General features: G+C 53.9%; 3 protein-coding genes across 4 annotated transcripts in view; all 3 read left to right on the forward strand.

Moving 5' to 3' along the window:
• Positions 1-1,900: 1,900 nt before the first annotated feature.
• On the forward strand, positions 1,901-3,469 carry LOC132244529 (uncharacterized). The gene is made up of 2 exons (XM_059715959.1): positions 1,901-2,038; positions 2,830-3,469. Exons 1-2 carry the CDS (start codon positions 1,930-1,932, stop codon positions 3,348-3,350), a joined length of 630 nt encoding a protein of 209 aa, XP_059571942.1. The 5' UTR covers positions 1,901-1,929; the 3' UTR covers positions 3,351-3,469.
• Positions 3,470-4,059: 590 nt separating this feature from the next.
• Positions 4,060-13,320, forward strand: LOC102571264 (uncharacterized). The gene is made up of 10 exons (XM_059716003.1): positions 4,060-4,241; positions 4,839-5,056; positions 6,007-6,207; positions 7,118-7,263; positions 8,854-9,046; positions 9,977-10,131; positions 10,639-10,742; positions 11,157-11,281; positions 11,620-11,841; positions 13,136-13,320. The coding sequence occupies exons 1-10, from the start codon at positions 4,060-4,062 to the stop codon at positions 13,318-13,320; spliced, it is 1,731 nt and encodes a 576-aa protein (XP_059571986.1).
• Positions 13,321-13,634: 314 nt separating this feature from the next.
• LOC132243312 (C-type mannose receptor 2-like) overlaps positions 13,635-21,314 on the forward strand; it is a 50,365-nt gene continuing 42,685 nt past the window's right edge. For both annotated transcript variants that reach the window (XM_059715440.1, XM_059715441.1), the window contains exons 1-7: positions 13,635-14,751; positions 15,067-15,207; positions 16,005-16,171; positions 17,323-17,432; positions 18,265-18,383; positions 19,489-19,649; positions 20,475-20,587. In XM_059715440.1, coding sequence (XP_059571423.1) covers positions 16,070-16,171; positions 17,323-17,432; positions 18,265-18,383; positions 19,489-19,649; positions 20,475-20,587 — 605 coding nt within the window. In that variant the 5' untranslated portion in view covers positions 13,635-14,751; positions 15,067-15,207; positions 16,005-16,069. The remainder of the gene's footprint in view (positions 14,752-15,066; positions 15,208-16,004; positions 16,172-17,322; positions 17,433-18,264; positions 18,384-19,488; positions 19,650-20,474; positions 20,588-21,314) is intronic.

The following is a 21,314-nucleotide window of genomic DNA, read 5'->3' on the forward strand; positions in this document are numbered from 1 at the left end:
ACCCTAAAGACAAGACCTGTGTGCAGCTTGTGGGTTTCTATACCAACCAGTGGAGAGACTGGGACTGCAACAGGACCAACTCCTTTATCTGTGAAATGCCAGCTGCAGGTACAGAGAGCTCCCTACAGAGATGGGCTGTTAGGAATCAGGGAAGCAGGCAGACTGATTAGCCTTTAGCTGGCCCTGATCATCTGGGTGAGCCCATCTCACCCTCCTCAAGAGGAAGCTGGACAGATATTTGGCTGGGGTGATATGACCCTGGCACCCATTCCTGCCCGGGACAGGGTGTCGAACCTGATGATCTATTTAGGTCCCCTCCAACCCTAAGCACTATGATACTATGATCTGCTGGTTGCCTATCTCCAGCTGGCCCCAGTGGCTAGCATGGGTGTGGCTGCCTGGATATAAGCAGTCATCCTCCCAGCATTTGGCTACTCAATACTCCACACATCCTCCTCTGTGCAACTCCTGCCTGAATCCTTGCTTAACTCCTGTTTGAATCCTGACTTTGGATTCCTCAACCTATGACCTTTCAGTACAGAGCCCCTGCTGCCCACATTTTGGTTGTGCCCGTAACAGGGGCTTGGCCAAGCAGATAAACAGCTTCAAGGGAATGTCCCACGACCAGACAGACTGACAAAGGACTTTGGGGAGCCTGTGTCTTTGGAGTTATATATCTAGATGAAAGGTTAAAGGATGTGGCTTTGGCAACTGAACAGCTCCCTTGGGTGAGGCACAGAGAATGAGCAAAACTGGCAAACTCCCTTTCCCATGAGTACAGAGAGCTGTGAGGAACCCTCCATATACTCAATGGTATGGATGCAGACTCAGTTTCATGGGGCCCTGGCCAGAACCATAGGGTAAATAGGGTCTGATGGTGCCAGAGATGCTTTAGTTAGCATCTGACCTCTTTTCCCCTAGCCTCTGCTGGCTCTGTGAAGTCTCTGCTCTTCCGCTCCGGTTGCTACACCTTCCATTTCCCCGCCCTCTGGGAAATGAGGCCTTGGCCACAAGCTTTGGCTTTTTGTCAGAAGTCTGGGGGAAGCTTGGTGATCATCCAGGATGAAGAAGAGAATGCCTTCCTCGCAGGTAATGGCCCTGGGGGGAGGGGTGTGTGTGCAGGGGTAGACCTACTGCACCATGAACAGGGAGATTCAAGACTGCCAGTGGGAGGAAGGCTTAGGCTTACAGTAGCACTCTCAACAGACAGACGGAGCATAGAGGTTACAGGTAATGGAGAGCTGCGGGACTAGAAAAGCTAATGGCTGGGGCAGGATCCTGTCCTGACTCTGGCCCAGTGCCTCAGAGCAAGGCAACTACCCAAGACAACTAGCTCTGGAGGGTTCCTCCCTGCCACAGCTAGTGATGATGCTATGTCTTGTGTCTTCTAGATGCCTTCTCTACAGAGGGCTGGTACATGTGGATTGGGCTGCAGTTCAGTACTGCCTGGCAATGGAGCAACACTTCCTCCTCTGCCTACTTCAGGTGGCATCACAGTATGTATCGCCCCTGCTGGCTTGACAGGTGCTCTGTCAGATCTGCTGGCTCAGTTCCTCTGCCCATGAATCCCCATCCTAAGATGCAACCCCTTACTCTCCAGTTCTAGGATGCTCCTGAATCTCTGGGATGTGGTATCTTAATCAGGGCTTGCAGCCCACTGCTCTTCCAAAGCAGAGGTCCCCCCCAACAGCTCAGCACTAGTCTGGGGACATGAGCACTGCACCCTTAGAGACCAGGACAAGCTTCCCACGGTCCCAGCACAGCTCACTATGTCTTCTGCTTCATGACTCTTGCCAGTGTTGTTACTTTGATGCTTTTTAATCTTGGCTGAGGCTGGACCAGAGAAGAAACCCCAAAACACATAGACAATGGAGTTTCCTCTCTTATCATGCAGCAGCTGTCTCTAATTTGTCTGGTCAGTGTGCAGTGATGGTTCTCAGCCCTTCTGACCATCTTCGACACGGGAGGTGGGAAACCAGACGCTGTGTTGCACATGCCTTCACCGAAGCCATGGGCTTCTTCTGCAAATACAGCCAGGGTAAGTCAGCTGCAGGCTGAGCTGCTGAAGGCAGCTGAGTACACAAGGAGGAGACAGAGGAGGGGGTGGAAGGCAGCATGGCTATTGCCCGGCGGCCCTGGCTGCACTGAGGCATCATACCCCAGATGTGCTTGGGGCCCCTTGCACATCTGCCTGCTTGTGGTCAGGATTCCATTAGCTATCAGCCCATGGAGAAGGTAGGTGTCTTCTGGACAAGTAAGATTCATTTAGCTTGTCTGCTGTAGGGCTGGCTGAGAGAGGCATTTCTCTGCACGCTGATGGTTCCTGTCTGGCCCAGGTCAGCAGTGACACTGCAGTGCAACTCTTGTCTGAAGGGAATTAGCTAGACGCTATAAAATGAGATGGCAGATGCATACCCCAAGAGGCCATATGCCTCACCTCACTGCTTCTTCAGTCAGGAGCAGCCCCTTCAGCGAGGGTGATGCCTCAGCTCCCACTTCACCCTGTGAGTGAGGGGTTTCTGGGGGGCTCCTGGGCCAGGGGTCTGCACTGCAGCTCTCTGTGGTCTTGCTGCCTTGGGGCAAGTAAAGGTCTCAGGCTCCAAGTCACCAGAACCTGCCTACAGTCCAGCACACCATCACTCTTTGGAAAAACACTCCCATACAATGGCTGAGCTGTCCCCTGTCCTGTATTTGCTAGTGAAGTCTTGTGACTGTAAACTCCACACAGAGCCAAGTTCCTGCTTGGCCCCATTGGAGGCTCAGCACAGAGGAAGGTTATTGCACTGGAAACAAAACCTTTTGCTAACTCTCAGTATCTTTCCTTGGCAGATTTCTGTGAACCACCAGCTCCCATGGAGTTCCCTCTCCCTGGTGGGATGGGCCCATATGCCACAGTTGACATTGTGTTCTCCTTGTCCCACTATTTCTCATGTGCAGTGGTGCTGACGAAGACCTCCAACAAGGCAGCTCTCTTGCAGCTGAGGCTGGCCTCCAATACCACACATGTATATGGCAGTGTTTCTGCTGAATTCACAGGCTCCTTGGTGGAGAAAGACTTAGTGCCTGTTCCCTTTTCCACTGGTCTCAATAGCTGGGGATTCATCACCTTTCCGGCTGGCATGGTCGGTTTCTTCAACTATCAGGAGCATTTCCGAATCTTCAGTAACCAGGACGTCTCGTTTGCCAGTCTGGGCTCCTTGCAGATATCTGGGGTGGCTGTGGCTAACGTGTGCCTAGGTAGAATGCACAAGCTGCGGTGTGCCAGGAATGGAAATCAGAAGAATGGCCTGGCTCCCTTCTGGCCCAGGCCAGGAGCGTCTAAAATCTGTTCCAACCCTGGGGCTGTTTAATGTCAAGTCACAGTATCTGTCCATTTCCCAGTGTCAGGTGCTAACCACATCAGCTTACCGCTGCAGCTGGCACTAATTGGTTGCTGGGCTGATGATCCCAGCACAAGGCAGGGCGGGCTTCTAAGACTACCTATTCTGCTCTCCTTTTGTGGGGTCTCTCCCAGGCAGGCTGGGCAAAGCGTGTACTACCATTGCCCATGCTGCATCTGTCCGTGATGGGTTGGGGTGGGGAGGGGAGATGAGGCTGCAGTCTGTAGAGCAATGGCATGTGGCATTGATCACCCTGCAGCTCTGCGGATGTTGTCTCAAGCTGGCACAGGTGTCCCCAGAGAGTAGGTAGGATCCCATGACTCAGCTAACCGCAGGCCATAAAAGCAGGAGTACCTCACATCCAACTAGGAAGGAGGGCAGGGTGTTCCCTAGAAGGGTATGAGGTAGCAGCCCAGGACTGCTCCATCCAAATTCAACCCCCAGATCTGAACAGCCCAGGTCTAGTTTGGAGCTTGGGCCCATACCTGAGTTTTTCTGGGAGGGGAGGAGGGAGCCTTGGAATAGATGGACCTGAGTGCTGTGCTCTGGAGAGCTTTTGGGCTTTTGCTGCATGAGGAAAGCCAGGGCTGGTTTAATGACTCCTCTCCTTGTACCCTCACCAGAGTATCAGGCCTCTTCTGCCATGCATCTCTCTGGCAACACCTCTGCTCTGAGGAGCATGGTGCAGCTGAAGAATGCAATCCCACACTTCCTGAGCAGCTTTTCCCTCAGTTTGTGGATGCGAAGCAACTTCAGTGCCTTCAACAAGATGTGTCTGCTCAGCTATGCAGTGAGGCAAAGGCCAGCTGAGCTCGCGCTCTTCCTCCTGTCTCCAGCAGGCCTAGAAGTTTGGCTGAAAGGGTGAGCACACTCCCTCCTCTCCAGCCAGCACTTCCCTGATTGGCAGTGGGTAGGTACAGGGTATGCCTATTGCCTGCTGTAGGATGGGACACTTCAGGCTGCAAGGCTTTCCAGGTTGGAGCGGCCTCTTGCATGCAAACTGACTGGGCCTTCTGATTTGTAGAGTGTTTGGCTTCAACAAATGATTTTTAATGTAACTGCCATTGGAAAAGAAACTGCGACATTGTCCTACCTCATGCCACACACAGGGCAGAGGTCTTTCTGGACACCCTTGAAGCAAGTAACTCTCTCTAACTAATAATGGAGCTGCCTCTCTTGCCTGGGATCTTTGGAAAGCTAAGAATTCCTTTCCTCTTACCCTTAGCTCTGCTGGCCATAGGCTTTCTAGTAAGACAATGCTGATACTTCTGGGCACATTTCCTCCTTCAACAAGCATGGCCAGGGAGTATCAGAGTTACTATGTGCTGACTTGAGGAAGCTGAGCTACAGGGCCATTAGTAAGAGGCTGGGACCAGGAAAATGTGGCCAGTTGGGGTTTGGTGTATTAGACTGTGGTGGTGAATTGCTTCCTTATTCTTTGTTTGCCCTTCTCTTCAGGGCTGTGATGCTCAGGGGCACTACCGGGTTTGTGCTGGATGGGGCATGGCACCACATTGCCATTTCTGTCTCCAATAGCCCTTCCACCAGCCCCTACATGGTCTTCATTGATGGAGAGCCCTGGGACCCTGACTTGGCAGACAGTGCCTGGTTCCTGAAGAAGGGCATCTCTGTGGGAGGGGCATTGAATCTTGGATGGCTGGAAAGCATGGGAGAAGGTGAGTCGGAGAGCCTTGGGGGCTTATGTGCCAAATGAGTATCATTGCTGTATGGCAGCTGATATCTGTATGTAGGTATGTACAGTTCAGCAGAGCTTTAGCTGTCAGGGCATGCACACTGCCAGTTGCTCCTGATCATGATCCTACCAGGTCCAGGCCACCTCTTTCTGCACCAAAAAACATTAGAAAGTGTGTTGCATTTTTGAAAAGCCTGATTCTTCACCCTATTTTGGCCTTGGGATGGCAATGTTTGGCAGCCTGTTTTGTGTTGGGGTGAGGGATACAGCCCCAGTGTGTTGGGCAGTCTGCTGGAGGGTGTGTGTTGTTACATTTTTCTTGAGATGAGGGTTATAGACATGATAACATTTAGTGTTGTGTTTGTTGGAGGGAGAGTGTGTGGGGCATTATGCTGGAGTGTATGCAGTGTTGTGTTGTGCTGGAGTTTGAACCACATTGTGTTTGTGTTGAAGGGGTTACAGCCCTGGTGTGTGGGGATTAGTGTAGGACTGTGTGCAATGTTGTTTGTGCTGTGGGGGTACAGCTACTGTGTGTGTAGTATTGTGGTGAATGAACAGACATTAATCTATGCAGACAGCCCCTGATAGGTACCAATGGTGCTGGATAAAAAAGCATGCACAGCCCTGGTACAAGAGCTGTGGAGCAGTTTGAGGCAAAGCTCCCTTCCCCATTTCCCTCTTTTCCATTTCTCAGAGTGTGATCCCTCCCCTGGCTCTGAGGAACCTGGATATGTCTGTCCAGTCTCATCAGTGCTGCTGTCAGAACTGCCTCGTGTTCCCAGGGGCTGAGCACTGCCCAGAGCAGCCCATGTATCTAGTGGCCTGTGACTAAGGCAGAATGCCCAGGAGCCCCTCCCCTCTTGGAGGCAGCCCTCTGTCCACTGGTTGGCTTTTGTGCCCCTGAGATCTGTTCTGTGACATTAAATCTTGCAGGGGACCTCACACGGAGCAACCCGTACGAAGGAGATCTGAGTGAGGTGAACCTGTGGGACAGAGCCCTCTCCACGCTCTCTGTAAAGCAGTTGGCAGCTTTGAAGGACAAGTGGAAGTTTCCTGGGAATGTGGTGAGCTGGAGTCAGTTGGCTGGTGAGGCCTCTGGAGCCCTGGAGCTCATCCCAGCAGCCCACACCTCAGGTGAGAAGAGAGATGGCTGGCAAGGCCTCAGCACATTAGTGCAGCTTCCTCCAAAGTCCTGGAAGCTGCAGCTGTAGCTCAGAGCAGAGACTCCACAAAGATCTGCATCAGGCATGGCCTGGGCTATAGTTACCCTGGTGTATTCTGGCAGCATGGACCAAGAAACATGCTTCTTGGGGGCTCTGTGCTTGGTCTTTTTTTGCTCAGTGGATGGTCTTAGCCATGGCTTACACCAGCCCTGCCTTTCCCATATGGGTGAGTCACTGCTTGTGCCCCTCAGGGATACACTGTAAGTCAGAGGGTCCCCAGGGGGCTGTCTGGACTCAGAGTCCAGGATTTACTGATGGAGGTCAACCTGGCACTACATGGCTGATGGGCTCTTGCATCTGTCTATTCCAGCACTACTGCATAGCCCCACATTCCCTGTAGAAATGTTATCACCCATATGACTGATGTCAGGAGGGTCCTTCTGTGAGCAGGGCCTGAATGTGGCACAGACTCATGGGTGCAGCAAGCCCTGATCCAGAGAGCTCATAGACACCAGGAGAAAGTCAGGGATTGCCCTGTGACAGACGGGAATAGAGTCACATGCCCAGCAGTCCTGAGGGAGCCTGGCAGAGCCTGGAATTCATTCCTGTCCTCTCAGCCACAATCCAGTGTCTTAGCTGACAGGCCAGCCTCACTTGTGCCTGCCATGAGTACCTGACACATGCTTTGCATCCAAGAAACAGCACTCCCTCTGCAATGCTAGCATAGCCCTGAGTCTGGGAGGAGCCAGCCCACAGGGCATATTTCTGTGCCCACCAGGACAGAGTGCCTCGTGTTCCTGTCCTGTGCCAGGGCCTCACCGCTGCCTTCTTTATGTCCATAGCCACTGCCTTTGTGTGGTCTGGTGTGCTTCGGCTTGCAGGAAGCCTCTCGATCCTCTGTGCAAACCTTGCACGTGACCTGCTATACATAGCACCTGCCCTGGAGCACTGCCCCACACATGCCCTCTGGGGCCTTCAGCTGAATGGCCGACTCCGCAGTATTGCAGCTCCCTCCTCATGTTTGCTGGTGAGTGGGGTTGATATCCCACCCCTTATCCTGTCACATCCTGGAGAAGCACTTCAGGGAGGAGGGACTTTCACAGCTAAGTCATCAGTTCATTTCTAGATGAAGCTTTGGTGAAGCTTTTAAGAACAGGTTAGAGCTGTGGTTGGCAACCTGCTGCCCACAGAATTTAGATCCAGGCCACAGTGGCTGGAGAGATTGGTGGTATGTGGTAGTGACTGGGTCACAAGTGCCAGCCTTCTGTTTGGCTTAGGAAAGCACTTGTCTAGGATGGCATAGACAGGATGGATCCTGCCATGAGCAAAGGTCTGAACTAGATGTGACTTCTTGAGGTCCCTCCCAGCCCTTCTTTTCTATGATTCTTTGCCTGTCCCAGGCAGCTCTTCATTCTGGTCCTGGCGACCAGAGCCAGTCGTAGGGAAAATGATGCCCTTGGCAAACTTGTATTTTGGTGTACCACCCCCCCCTTCCCCTCTCCGCCCCAGTCACTGGCACTGTGTGAGGGGGGGGAATGTGAGTGGGAGGAGGGGTGGGTGGGTGGTGTGGAGATATATGGGGGGGGGTGTGCATGCATGAGGAGCGCATGTTCCCTAGTGGCTGCAGGTAACAGGGGACCCCACAGGCCATTATGGGCAGTGCATGTCCGCTCACCTGAGATGCTGGCAAGGTGCTGGGTGGCAGGGCCATGGGCTGGAAGGGGGTCAGTATAGGGCAGCAGGAAGGGCAGGTGGGCTGGCAGGGCTGCCTGCACAGGAAGCTCAGTCCCAGCAGCAGGGTGCCGCTACCTTCACTCTCACCCTTGGCAGTGGTGACAGTGACTGGTGGGTGGCAGGGGGTACAACTTAGCCTCCAGCCCCAGCAGGTTCCTGATGGTGAAGCCCTTGGTGTGCAAGCCAGGGCCACCCAGCTGCATTGCCTTCTCGCTGGGCACCACCACCTTGCCCTTGACCCAGCTCTGAGCACCCTCCTCCTGTCCTATCATGCTGCCTGGCAGCACCCGCTACCATCACTGCCCAGGGACTTTTTAACCTGGTGCTCCAGCTGGTCAGCTGGCTTCAATCAGTTCCGGGTACAGCCAGGGTGGGGGGAGTGAACCCAGTGCCTGGCCCCTGGGATAGTTGTCACCAAAGTCACCCCACAGGTCCTGTCTGGCATGAGCGATGGGGCAGGGCAGGGCAGGGCATGTATGTCTGTGTTTGTGTGGTGTCCCCCTGACCATGGTGTCCTGGGTAGTCGCCCACACTGCCCACCCCTAAGGCTGGCTCTGCTGGCAACCACAGATCCCTCCACAGCTAACAGGCAGGAAAACCTTGGCCCTGGGGGTAATGGGGACTGCATTGGTAGTCCAGCTCCAGGCAGCAGGACTTGCCTCAGCCCAGGGTCAAGGGCAGCCCAGGGCAGAGGCTTGCAGGCTGTCCTTGTGGATCCAGCACCGCCCTCATGAGGCCTCTCCCCTCCTAGTAACTTCCCAGGCAGCTCAAATACAATGATGACCTCTCCCAGGTATTGGAGATGGTGCTCTTTGCTCTGCTGCCAAGCTCTGCCCAGCAGGGCCAGTCTGCCTGTGGGAGTGACTGTGTGTTTCTCCTGCAGGTGGGGCTGGATGGGGTGTCTGTCGGGTGCAACTCAGACTGCTCCTTTCACAAGAGGAGCTCCTTCCGCCTGCTGCCAGACCAGCGCATCCAGAACCTATACTCTGGCTTCTGCTTCTTCCAGAGCACCAGGATCATGGGGCTCTCCCTGCGGAAGTGCTCTGCCCATGCCCTGCACTTTGCCCTGGATGAAGGTGACACAGGCCCCGCATCCCATTGCCCTCCCCTGCAGCCTTTCCCTTCACAGTGCCACAGCACTTCGTATGGATGGCTCTGTTCCCAGTGTGTAACTCGGAGGGGCCCAGGCATGCTGTTGCTGGGGACAAGGCAGAGTGTAAGCAGCAGGGAGACCTCCACTGGATGGTCTCATCCTGGCTCCCACCTACCCTGCCCTTCCCATATGGCTAAGCCCTTGTATCCTGGCTAGACCCTGGCTGTATGTGACCTGTAAACAAGCCCTTGAGCTGTGGGGGGAGGGAAACAGCCCCAGGGGTGGCTCTGATGGGCCAGGATTGAGCTCAGCACCTGCTGGGCTGTTGGAGTCCCAGGAAGAGCCAGATGGAAGTCAACTGGCTCTGCCTGAGCCTAGGGCAGCCTTAGCACTGGGTGGCTTCCCTCCTGCTAATGGTCCTTAGGATGTAGGGCAGAGATGGGGGTAAGAGTAGCCAGCAGTGACCACTTCTGGTTGCCTGCCCCAGTCCGAGAGCCCATTAAGAAACCTGAGATCTGCTGTAGCTTCCACCAGTTGGCTACAGTTCCCGAGAGACCCAGAATGCAATGTGTTCCCACCCGTTCCCCTCCCTCTACGCCCCACAACATGCCCACTTCCCCAGAACTTGTACACAGTATTCTTGGCAGGGATTTCTACACCCTTTGTGCCATCTGAGCAGTGTAAGGGAGGTGGAACCTGGAAGAAAATCTGCCCTGGAGCCTTGATTGGGCTTCTTGGTCTGTTTAGCATTAAATGTCCAGCCTTGGGCTGGGTGGGCCAGACTCTGCCTTTTCTTAGTGTTCATGTGGCCAGTGGTCTGCACACACTAGTGAGTGGTTCTGGCTGAACAATGGTGTTGCAATGCACAGCACTCAGGTTTGACTTGGTGGCTTTGTCTTATGTTCCCCCTTAGACGTGCATTGTCCCAGAGCACAGGACTGGAAAGCCTGGAAAAATAAGTGCTTTCTTGTGGTGTCAGGCACTGCCCTGGAATGGCATCAGGCTCTGAATTACTGCCAGAGGTTCCCAAGTGGGAGCCTCCTCACTCTTGATGGCCTGGAAGATTTGGTGAGTCCGTGATGCCCAGCGACTGCCCCCTAGGGCTGGCCAGGCTAGAGTCTGTGTTTCTGAGTAACTAATTAGCTGTTTGCCAGTTAACTAGAGCTGGGTAGCCTGGTTACAGCTACAGCTGGGTGGTCTGATGACTTAACCAAGGGCTCTACAACAGCTGAAGGGCCACGGAAGGGCTCCACTCTGCACTTCAGGGTTTTCCTTATAGCAAACAATGGGAGATGTCCATGCCCTTAATCAAGTAGATGTGCTGGTGCTCTAGGGCTGTGGCTCAGATATTCTCCTGCTCAGTGAAGGCCTTTGTGACGTGGGAAGCCTTGTGTCCCCACACCCATCCCCAAGGGAGCTCTGGGAGGGCTAACCCCACTCCCCTTCACTGCTACCCTGTGTGATTGTATTCTGTGATTATGCTGGAAAAGTGGATGCTGAAGCATTTTTAGTTCTTGTCCACTGGTATCTAGAGCCCTGTCAAACACAGATTAACTGCCTTGTGCTAATTCCTAGAGCTGGTGGCAGGAGCAGCTGACTTGGAGCATCTGGACTGGTTTGCGTGGGGGCTCTCTGCATCAGTGGGCTGATGGAACGCCTGCTAGTAAGGCTTTGCAGAGGTAAGGAGCTCCCAGCCACCTCTTGTTCTCCCCACTGGGGATGGGGGCACTGACTCCTGGCTCAGGAGAGCTGAGGCTGTAGCAGCATAACTGGGCATGTGGATATGCACAGACTGGAAGCATGAGAGCCCATGGGGACTGACCTCAGCACTCCAACCCTGAAGAGGGCAGGTGAGGCAGGAGGCCATACTCAGTCCCTAGGTGCAAGCCATTGTATGACCAGATCTGGGGCAGTGATGGAGGCACTTCTTAGAGACCACCTTCATTTGCTTTTTACCTGTGCTGAGCCCTGTGTGGGGCAGTCCCCTGGCCTTGGCAGTGATCCTGCTATTGCAGGAATGGGGGGTATGGGCATCAACCACCCCCGCCACTGGAATCCTCACCAATGCCTCACCCTGTTCCCTTGGGTTTCAGCTTGATCCGGTCCTCCAAAGCTGCTAATGAAGCAGACTGTGTCCTCCTGCTGCCATCTGGCTTTCTGAGGAGCGAACCATGCCAGAGACGACATCACTGGGTGTGCCAGACCCTACAGAAGAACAGTAAGACTCTATTGGCCTCTGGAAAGGGGCCTGAATGCCCAGCTGTGGTGGATGTTCTCATGGCTGTGTGGACAGCAGGCTGCAGGGCCATCACACAGTGCATTCTTGGCACCAGACAAGCGGCAGCTTGAGGGATGATAACGCAATGCATGCTTCTGCCATTAGTTCTGTTCCTTTGAGTGCTGAGCAGTGAGCACGGGTGTGTCAGGTGCAAAGAAGGCTGGCAGTCAATGGGTGGCATTTACCATCCCAGGCATGTGGGCATCCCCTCTTCTGAGTGTCTCCATTCCAGGCAAGATGTGTGAGTAACTCCCCTTTGGACTCCTCTGTGTCTACAGGGCTGTATGTGGCATTCCCTGGGAAATCCTGGCATGGAAGCTTGTCCACGGACACGAGCTTCACCTCTCTTCAGACAGCTAAGGAGCAGTGCACTGCCCTGGGCAGGGGCTGCAATGCTGTGGTCAGCATGGCAGGGACTCACTACCTCTCCCTTGGCACGCGGTTTGCCAGCCTGGAGGATCTGACCATGGACCCAACAGCTGCTGTGCACATCAAAGCAGGTGCTGAATTATGAGCTATGCTGTATGCCTTTCCCTGGCTGGGGGTGGGTGAGGAACTCCTTCCTCCTTGCACCCTGAGGGCAGGGACAGAAGTAAGGGGTATGTCAGGAGAGGTCTTTCTTGGCCTTGCAGAGATCTAAGCTCCCAGCCAGTCTCCTGCCCCCGTAGGCTGGGGTGGTTGGTCTCCTGGGGTACAGTGCTTCCCCCAGCCCTGGAGCACCTCACTGGTGCAGCCAGTGTGTGGAGTGGTGCTGCAGGGCCAGATAGGCAGTCACCAGAACTGGGGGGGGCTGAGTGGGCTCCTCTGTAGCAAGGGGCTTTATGGTGTGTATGTTTCCTGTGGCAGGGTGTGCCCCAGGCTATTCAGGGCAGGACTGCCAGTCTGTGTGCCCTGTGTGTGACCCTGGGGTCAGCTTCAACCCTCTTACTGGTGCCTGTGATGGCATGTTGTACTACAGCTGGGATCCGAGCATGCAGGTGGCAGGTGAGCAGTGAGGGGCAGAAGGAGATAGCGGGGACTCATGGTATTGCCCAAGCAGCAAAGGCTAGCTCATTCAGCTGGTGCAGTGTGGTAGGGAGCACGGTAGCCTTGGTCCCGCTAGAGGGCAGAGGTAAAGGCTGCAATGCTGCTTTCTTCAGCAATGTTGCAAAGTGCATGCAAATTCCTGGGTTTTGCCATGCCTCTCCCCCACCCCACTCCAGCTCATGCTGGAGCAGGGTGTGCGGAGCCAGGCTGCTTTGCATAAAGGCTGTGTGATTCTCCTTCCTCAGCATCCTGGGGGACCAAAGAAACCTGCCTCACAGGTACAGATCCAGGCTCTGATTGTCGATCAGAGGAAGTCCCCTTCAGCCTGCTCTGGCCCTTGTCAAAAAGGAGCTCAGGTCCCAAGTCTATGGGATTTCAGCCCAAAAACACTTCAAATGGGGGCCTTCTAGTGCTGCAGGGCATATCCAGCATCTACCACAGCTTGTTGCTGGCCAGTCCACCAACATTATCATTGAGCACAAGGCCTTTTAAGATATTGTAAGAGCACAAGGGGCCAAATTCACCCACTACACTCCAGGGTGGCCGGTGCTCTAGAAGACACCTTATGAGCCACAGTAATGGTGGGCTGAGCCTTATGATGGTGACACACTGCTCGTGTCTTGGGGCATGTATCATTCTGCAGGGACATGTCTCTTAGTGGTGAGTTACACGGGTTGCAACCGTAGTGCCCTTCCCTCCCACGTGACCGCAGTGCTGCAACTGCCCCTCTGACCATGAGGGTGACATGAAACTCACTTTTTTTGGCAGTGTACATGTCTCTGAAATGCCCTTCTTTTACTGGCTGGGTGTACAAGGATGGAGCCTGTGTGTCTCTGGATCACAAGGGCAGTCAGTATGAAATAGAGCCCATCTGCAGGAGGTATCTGGCCGCGGAAGTTCTGGAGATCAAGCAGTCCCCAGATGTGGTGAGGAGACCCAAGCTAAATCCTTGAGATTAGGTCAGTGGTGCTTGGGACTATTTCTGAAGCAGATTCAGGTCTTGGGGCATCTGAGGCCCTGTTTTCTGGGGTTTGGTGCTGGAGCAGCGTTAGAGCCTTTGTGTGGGAACATTATGGGAAAGAGCTGGCAGCACTTGGGGAAACCACCTGGGCAGGCCATGTTGTCAGGGACCACTTGCAAGGCCATTTGAAGCATGACTGGCATGCAGGAAAGGAGGGAGTCCCAAGATGCCAATAGCAGAGGCCAAGGTTTCTTCCTGTCTCTTTGCCCCCAGCCCTTTCATCAAGGGACCCAGGGAAGCCCTGTTTCATCACTAGTCCTAGGGAAAGCATCGACAGTGTAGGGTATGGACCAGCTGCCTTTCCTGCATCTTCCAGATATGTGCAACTCCCTCTGGAGGTGGAGATGGAGGCTCTCGGATAAACTGCCCCCCACAGTCTCTCTGGTCTTGTCAACGAGCTGAAGGTAGCACCTTTGCCACCACAGGAACCTCCATGTTCTCGTGAGGCACCTGGGTATTTGTGGGTCCAGGGAGCGAGCATGCTGCACTAATGCCCTGAGCTTCCTGTTCCCCAGGAAGGAGGGGGTGGGGGGAGAGGCTTGTGCTTGGGTTCTACTGCAGAGCCTGGATGTGCCTCCACATTTGGCCATGAAGTACAAGGGCACTTGAACTAATTCTCAGATAGCCTCAAGTCCCCAGGAGTATGTCCTTTAGAGTCACTGGAATTACCAGGGTGTCATGGGGAGGACATATCATTCCTGGCACAGAAACAGGGCCTGAAGCTGAGCCCAGGCCTCCTGCAAATCTGTGCATCTATTCTGGTACCTCTACTCCTAAATCTCACCGGTTTAGGGGCCATAGACCAGGGCTGGGCTCCCATGGAACTGAGAAATTTCACTCCTGGTGCACCTGCATCTCCTTGCTTCTCCCTGTGATGTTGCTTCAGCTTTCTTGCTGTTGCCTTACCATGTGGGGCTGTAGTACTGGTGCATGCAGATACCTGACACTCAGAGCTGGGGCCTTGATAGGAGGCTGACTCATCCCACTGGCAGCCAGAGCTCTGCAACCAGCACTGGTGAGTTTGGAGGTGTGGGAACCCTGACTGCCATGGGAAACCCACCATCTCACTGAGGTGAGTGTAGGTGGGGGCCAGGGGTTGAGAGACTCAAGCTCATAGGAATCTCATCGAGAAACCCTCTCTCTCTAGATGTGAAGCTGCTGGCCTTTCAGGAGAAGCTGTTCATTTCCTTCAAGGGTTTTGCATGGCAGAGACACCATTCACTGGCAGCAGCTAAGGATTCCTGCTTTCTACAAAGAGAGAACTGCTCTGGGGTGCTGCAGCTAAAAGGAGCCCACTACACTGTGAGGGGGTCGGTGCTGGTGGACAGCCCTGGCTCAGGGGCTGTCCTCTACGTGAAGTCAGGTAGTGGCCCCTCTTTATGAGGCAGGTAGTGCCAGGGTGTTTGGTCTCCCTTTGGGGGTGCTGCTGCCTTTGGGTGTTCCCCCTGGGTGGGGCAATGACCCTGTGGGCTCCTGTGAGCCTGCAAAGCCAGACATGAAACCATCTCTTCTTCCCATGGGGGAGGGGCAGGGGGACCCCCACACAGCTTCTCCAGGGCTTGGCTTAGGCTCATTTTAGAGGTAGGGGGCCTGATCCTGTTCTAGTGGAATTTGTTGACCAAACTCCTACTGATGAGAGGGAGTAGGATTGGCCCTGTCACTGTGCTTGTGTTTGCAGCCTGCTCTCCTGGCTATCATGGAGTGAACTGCAAAAAACGCTGCCTGCTTTGTCCTGGCTCCCATCCCTGTAGTCCACTAAGTGGCCGATGTGAAGAGGGTCTGAGCTGTGTCCGCAGGATTGGGCCTTCCTGTCTCCATGGTAAAGAGGCTTCCCACTCCCAGGATTAGAGCTGTCATGGGGACAGAGGGGCAGGGAGTGCAGTGTGTGTGTGTGTGTGTGTGTGTGTGTGTACACATGGGTGTGCTGGGAGGCATCCTGTCATGTGCACAGGACTTTCACCTTGGAAGAAAAGAGATGGAAACTACATTAATTCCTGTGCTGGACTCCTGAGTCACAGCAAGCAGGAAGCAATAGGCCAGCTTGTTCAGAGCACCAGTGAGACCACATGTCCAGGCCAGGAATGGCAGACTCAGCACTCTTACCCCCAACACTGTTGCCGAGTGAGGACAGCTGCGGAGGATGTGTGGGGCCTCAGTGTGGGGAAAGAAATGTTCCACAGCAGTGGCTGCACTAGAAAGTGATGCACTACCTGCCTATGGCAGTGTCTTTATTCCTTGGACTAGTCCTCGGCTTTATGGGAGGCAGTGTTTGTTGGGGGCAGATGCTTGGTGTCAGAGCTGGGGCACAGAGGTCCGTTCCTGACTGCATGGCTTCGATAGGTGCTCCATGTCTTAGGCCGTCCCTGAACCTACAGATGATAATACTTGTCTGCCATACACAAGTGCAGGCTGGAGCCTCCAACTGGCTCCTGCCTGCCAGCTCTTAGAGATCCTGGGAAGAAGGGACCAGAGAGCTGAGACAGCTCAGTGTGGGAACGGGTATGGGAGGGGAGTCAAGAGCAGCACCATGGTCTTACTGAGGTAGGGGTGGGCACAATAGGTTTTGGCTGAAACTGCATTCCAACGATGGGCAACTGCTGCCTGTTTGCTCCCCAGGGCTAGTGAGCTCCCGGTGCCCTGGGCATGCCGGCTGGTGGTACTGGGATGGACACTGCTACTTTATGGAGGAAAAAGACACCAAGACGTGGGAAGAAGCCGAAAGAGCCTGCCGCTCCTTTGGAAAAGGTCTGGGACTGCTGACCCTCAACAGCCAGGAGGAAAAGGTGTGGAGGCTAGGCAGATGAGGAGTGACCTGGGCTCCTCCCTGAGCAGAGTCACTGAGAGAGCCCAGGTGTCTTCCTGATGCAGAAACGGCTTCTCCCTGCTGTCTCTGTCTGTCTGGCATCATGCTCTGCTTATGGATAGTCACCCAGTGGAAACCCACAGGAGTCTCTCTGTGCATGTACTCCCAGGTGCTGAGCAGGGAGACTGGCCTTGCAGGGCAGCTGCTGCTTCTTGTAGCCTTGCTGCCAGGGCAGGATGAAGCCAGTTAAATCTGTGTTGAGGGAGGAGCCTTTCACAACACTTTAACTTTCTGTGGAGATCCCTGGCCCTGTGCTTGGCTACTTAACTCCCTGCTGGGCTCTGCACCATGTGAACCCCTCTGGATGTGGGCTGCTGTGTGCCTCCTGCTGGCAGTTTCTCCCTGTGTGTGGCCTGCCATTTCCCCACATCCTCAACTCCCTTAATAATGTCCAAGGAAGTGAGCATGAACTCCATGAACTGCCAAGAGGGAACAGGCCCCCTGTCCTGGCAGCCTCCCCCAATGAGCTGTATATGAGCTGGAGTGAAGGGGTAAGAGGAGGCCTCAAGCAGCCCAGCAGGCAGAGGGGGCACAGCCCTCCCCAGGGTAAGGGACTCTTGTGGCAACCCAATCCCTGGAGGGACGGATGACCCCATTCCTTTCCCTTCCCTTCCCAGTCACTGTATGTGGGAATGGTGATAGAGAGAGTTTCTTGATATAGAGGGTATGTGTCTACCACTTACCCAGCACCCTCTGAGAAGATGCCTCACCTCATACTCCTGTTCATGCATGCAAACCCAGCAAGGAGGTGGTGGGGTTGCCATGAAGAAGCACCTCTGCCTCCACTCCTCTGTGGATAGTGTCTCCCTGGGCCTTCACCATCTGTTTTGTGTGCTTGGCGAATGTGGAGCGGGATGCATGGGCTGGGCCATGATCTCCAGGGCACTGAGGAAGCAATAGAAGCATTCCCCCAGTGGGCCCAGCACCGTGCCCCAGAGAGTGCAGTCAGTCTAGGCTTCTCTGGATGCCCCTCTCCCTGCCTAATTACCCTGTGGCTCCCTTGGGCTGCCTGCCTAAACTCTACCGCAAGCCAGAGGAATGATCTCTCAGTGAAGTACTTGCTTCTTTCAGGCCTGGGTTGCAACCATGGTGCAGAGACACAGCTGGACTGGGCTGAATGACCTTGATGGTGATGGGAAGTGGACAAGTATGGCTCAGCCCACAGATCCCAGTGCACCCTGGTGAGTGAGGGCTGAGCCAGAGGGGCAGCTGAGGAAGCCCAAGGCAGACAGCCCTGCAAGGTGTGCCCTGCAGCCTTCTGACTTTAGCTGCACCCTTTTGTGCTGCTCTTGACTCCACTCCCATCCTGTGAGCAGCCCTGGCTCTCCAAGTCAGCCCGTACTAATAGGTCTCAGACACAGATCACCTGCCCCAACTCTCCTGCCCAACCTCTAGGGTGGGGAGCAGCAGCTATAGGGACACTTTGAGAGACCAGAGGTGTCTTGACTGCCCTCATGCAGCAGGCCCTATCCCTGCTTTCTCCATGGGAAGCCCACACCTCAGTGCTGCATCCCCCATCAGCAGGCCCACTTGCTGGCTGCAGCCCACACCAGGGAGGCATGGGCTGTAGCCCTGTCTGTCTGCCAGGGGGTTGAGGTCCCTACTGTGTCCCCTCCCTCCAGGGACAGGCTCCTGAGGCCTTCCCTGGCTAGCAGTGCCAGCTGCCCTGGCAGTGAGCTTTCACCTCTGGGGCAGAGCTCTGCAGTGGGAATACGATACTATCTGATTAGGGGGAAAAAAATGCTATTGTGGATGAAACAGGCAGGAAAAAGATCCGACTTGTGGGAATCTGCAGACTTTTCCTCAGGTATTTATTTGCTGCTTTATGAAGGCCAGACTGTCTATTCCTGCTGTGGGGTTAGCTGGGTTTAAGACTTTGTGGGAGGGTGGATTAAACACAGGAGCAGGTGAGAGTGGGAAGGGTCTCTGCAGGATGGGGACAGGGCAGAACTGAGTCTATGGACCTAGGTAAGGCTTCATGCTGCTGCCAGCTGACTAGTGGTTCCCCATTAGGTTGGTTGGGGTGCTGCTTACTCCCGGAGGCTGTCTGGGCATTGGGCCCCCTGCCAATCCAGGCCTTGCTGTGTCCAGTTGTTCAGTTCTCAAGCCCTGGGTCTGTGAAGGGCCAGAAGGTATGTACCTGCCAAGAAGAACTAATGGAAGTCCCATTGCCCAGATGCTCATTGGGATGCCTGGGGGTAGCCACATGCTAAAGGGCACCACTCAGTTCTGCCTAAACCCTGGGTGCTCTGCAGTGCCCTTGAGCCAAGAGCCCTGCAGGTCCTAGACTCAGTGCTGGTGACTCCTGTTCAGTTGTCACTGGGCACTCATTGATGGCTGCTGAGTTCCAGCCAGTTCCAAGCTAGCAGCAGCAACATATGGGGAAAGGACAGTTCATTCCCAGGGCAAGGATATTGGAGTTCTGTGAGGTGCTGCCAAGGGTGGTACATGCTTCCAGAAAGCAGAGGGGAACTGGTGACACAAGGTCTGTGATCTGGGGCTGTGCATATCATTGGCATTTGCTGATCAGGCAGGGGCTCACCCTGCTTTGAGTTCCCTGAGCACAAACCCCCTGAGCAAGAGAGAGGGGAGCAGAAACACTTAGATAATGGCTCACAGCCAGCAAAGCAAGTGAGGATGCAACAACAGGTCTGGCCCCAGAACTTAACACAGCATCCCAGTAAACAGATAAATAAATAAAAAAATAATTTATTTAAAATAAATGAAAGATAGGGGCTGAGAAGAGCAAAAACCAGAAGAGCGGCCCTGAGGCCATGTATGTGTTGGTGCATGTATGTGCTTGCCAGTCCATGTGGCTGGGGAAATGGGACAGGGCCAGAGGGGCATGGCTGAGCTGGCTGGAGGGGTAGGATCTGGTGGGTTCTGGTTCCCTCTGAGCTGCACCTCTTGCTGTGTGTTGTGTCTGCTTTCAGACACCTCCTGCTGTCCCACAGTGGCTCCCATAGTGGTGGGGCAGATCCCAACCTTAGCTTCTCCTGGAACACAACCCTGTGGGGATGTTCCCAAAATCACAGCCTTTCCAGTGACAGTACCCATGAGGTCTATGCAGACAACCCTCATCTCTTCAGGCTCCTTCTGAGGGTAGCCACAGTCCTCCTTCAGCCACTTGTGGCTCAGAGTCCTGTATACTGAGGATGGGTTGTGGGGGGAAAAACTGTTCCTTCATAGTTCACAGTGGCAGTCATTGTTCTCTCTGGTATCTCTTCTTCATGGCAGTTCCCCATATCCTCTGTCCGCTGGATCCTGGGTGGAGGCAGTGGAATGGCAGCTGCTACTACTGGGATGCCTCACTGGTCCACACGTGGCAGAAGGCCCTGCAGGTGTGCCGGAGGTTCAGACGCACGGAGTTGCTGTACCTCAACTCCACCCAGGAGAAGGTATGAGCCAGCCATGCCTGACTTGACACCATAGCACACCTCCAGGGGGACTCAGAAAGCTGTCTTGGCCACAAGCCCTTTGCTCTTGGTGAGATGAGCAGGACACAGTGCTACACCATAACCCTTCTTCCCAGCCTGGAGGCTATCACAGCGCTCCCTTTTGAGCTGCTTTCAAAGCAGAGCTGAGAGATGGTGCAGAAAGGGGAGAGCAGGGTCAGCTGTTACAAACTCCGTGTCTAGGAAACAAATCCCAAACTATTGTGAGGGCCAGTCTGCGCAGTTGGCTGTTGATATGTTGTGAGTTCAGCAACAACACTCTGGACACTTCTGTGTTGAACTACAGTTCTTTATTATTATAATTCTCTAGACTCATATCCAGGGTGGAACTTAACAATTGTCCTCAGTATATGTATGTAGAACTTCTACTTGCTCTGCCTCTGACTTGACCCAGTCTAGTCCTGTGGAGAGAGAGAAACCAAGAAAGCCTCTGGTTCCTCATGGCAGAGAACATGGAGTCCCCAGTGCTGCAAAACTGCCACAAGCAAACTGAGCTGTGCAGTGCTGAACATGAGGGCTTTGGCTTTCAAGGGACACTGCAAGGAAAACAATAAGACACAACAGCTGTCTAGCACCGTACATGCAAAGGCAGGGGCAGGGGTCATACCCACTGTCTGGCTTAGCACTATTGGACATTAAGGCACTTTTATTCTGGTGTCTACAGGTGAGGTTGAAGTTCCTAGTAGGTCCAGATGTTTGAAAATACTGGTTAAGCATGTAAGAGAGATCTCTGTCCTGTAACCCTCAGGTTTTCTTGTTTCCTTCCAGGACTGGATCTGTTCAAATTTCCAGGGCCCTTTCTGGACAGGCCTTAATGACCAGACACATGAATCTGTATTTCAGTGGACCACACAAGATCCCATCAGCAGGCAACTCACAGAGTGAGTGCATTGTCTTGTATGACACTTGTTGCCATGACCAGGAAGCTCTTGTGCCAGGGCCTGTGTGAATCTGGACTTGTCCCAGGGACATAGAAATGGTCTGGCAGGGAAGGAAAGGAATTGTTTCATTCAACCCCAAATATATTTTTTATATTTTTCCAAATACATACAAAATATTGCAATGTTAGGCTGATCTGAAACTTACTTTTCCAATACCTTTGTTTGGGTATTAAGTCCAAAATGACAGATAACCACACAGTTCTGTTTAATGGAGGTATCTCTCCAAGAAGCAAACATCACACTCCTGTGTCTTGCACCAGGGAGTGCAGTGCAGGCTACAGGTTGGTTGGTTGTTATATGTGTGTGGGTAGGGGAGAGGGGGTGGAGAGGTTGGGGGATCTCTCTGGTGGGGCTGTGAGTGGTATGTGATACTCAGCAGGGCTGAGAGCCAGGGCAAACTCTTCCTTAGCTCAGGGTGCTGGGAGTTTTACCCCTGAGCTCACCCAGGAGCAGGCCTAGGCCCAGAACAGAACAGGGAGCATAGGAATTGTAGATCTGCCCCCCTCTGTGATCTGTGCTACTTGTACAAGACTTTTTCTTTGCCAAGTGCTGGCCACAGGGACTGGCCCCTGAGCCTGGGTCTTTCTCTTGCTATCTACTTGCTTTCACCTAATAATAGAATTCAACATAAGACGTCAAGTGGGTAAGGTAACTAGTAGGGTGAAAG

Source organism: Alligator mississippiensis, chromosome 12 (assembly GCF_030867095.1).
Source record: "Alligator mississippiensis isolate rAllMis1 chromosome 12, rAllMis1, whole genome shotgun sequence".
In the NCBI taxonomy this organism is placed as follows: domain Eukaryota; kingdom Metazoa; phylum Chordata; order Crocodylia; family Alligatoridae; genus Alligator; species Alligator mississippiensis.

Bases quoted from the DNA above. Each gene is read 5' to 3' on its own strand.
- LOC132244529 (XM_059715959.1), top strand. From the start codon at position 1,930: ATGGTTCTCAGCCCTTCTGACCATCTTCGACACGGGAGGTGGGAAACC. The intron at 2,039-2,829 runs GTAAGTCAGCTG...TTTCCTTGGCAG, and splicing joins CTTCTGCAAATACAGCCAGG to ATTTCTGTGAACCACCAGCT.
- LOC102571264 (XM_059716003.1), top strand. From the start codon at position 4,060: ATGGTGCAGCTGAAGAATGCAATCCCACACTTCCTGAGCAGCTTTTCC. The intron at 4,242-4,838 runs GTGAGCACACTC...CCTTCTCTTCAG, and splicing joins CTAGAAGTTTGGCTGAAAGG to GGCTGTGATGCTCAGGGGCA. The intron at 6,208-7,117 runs GTGAGAAGAGAG...TTCGGCTTGCAG, and splicing joins CCCAGCAGCCCACACCTCAG to GAAGCCTCTCGATCCTCTGT.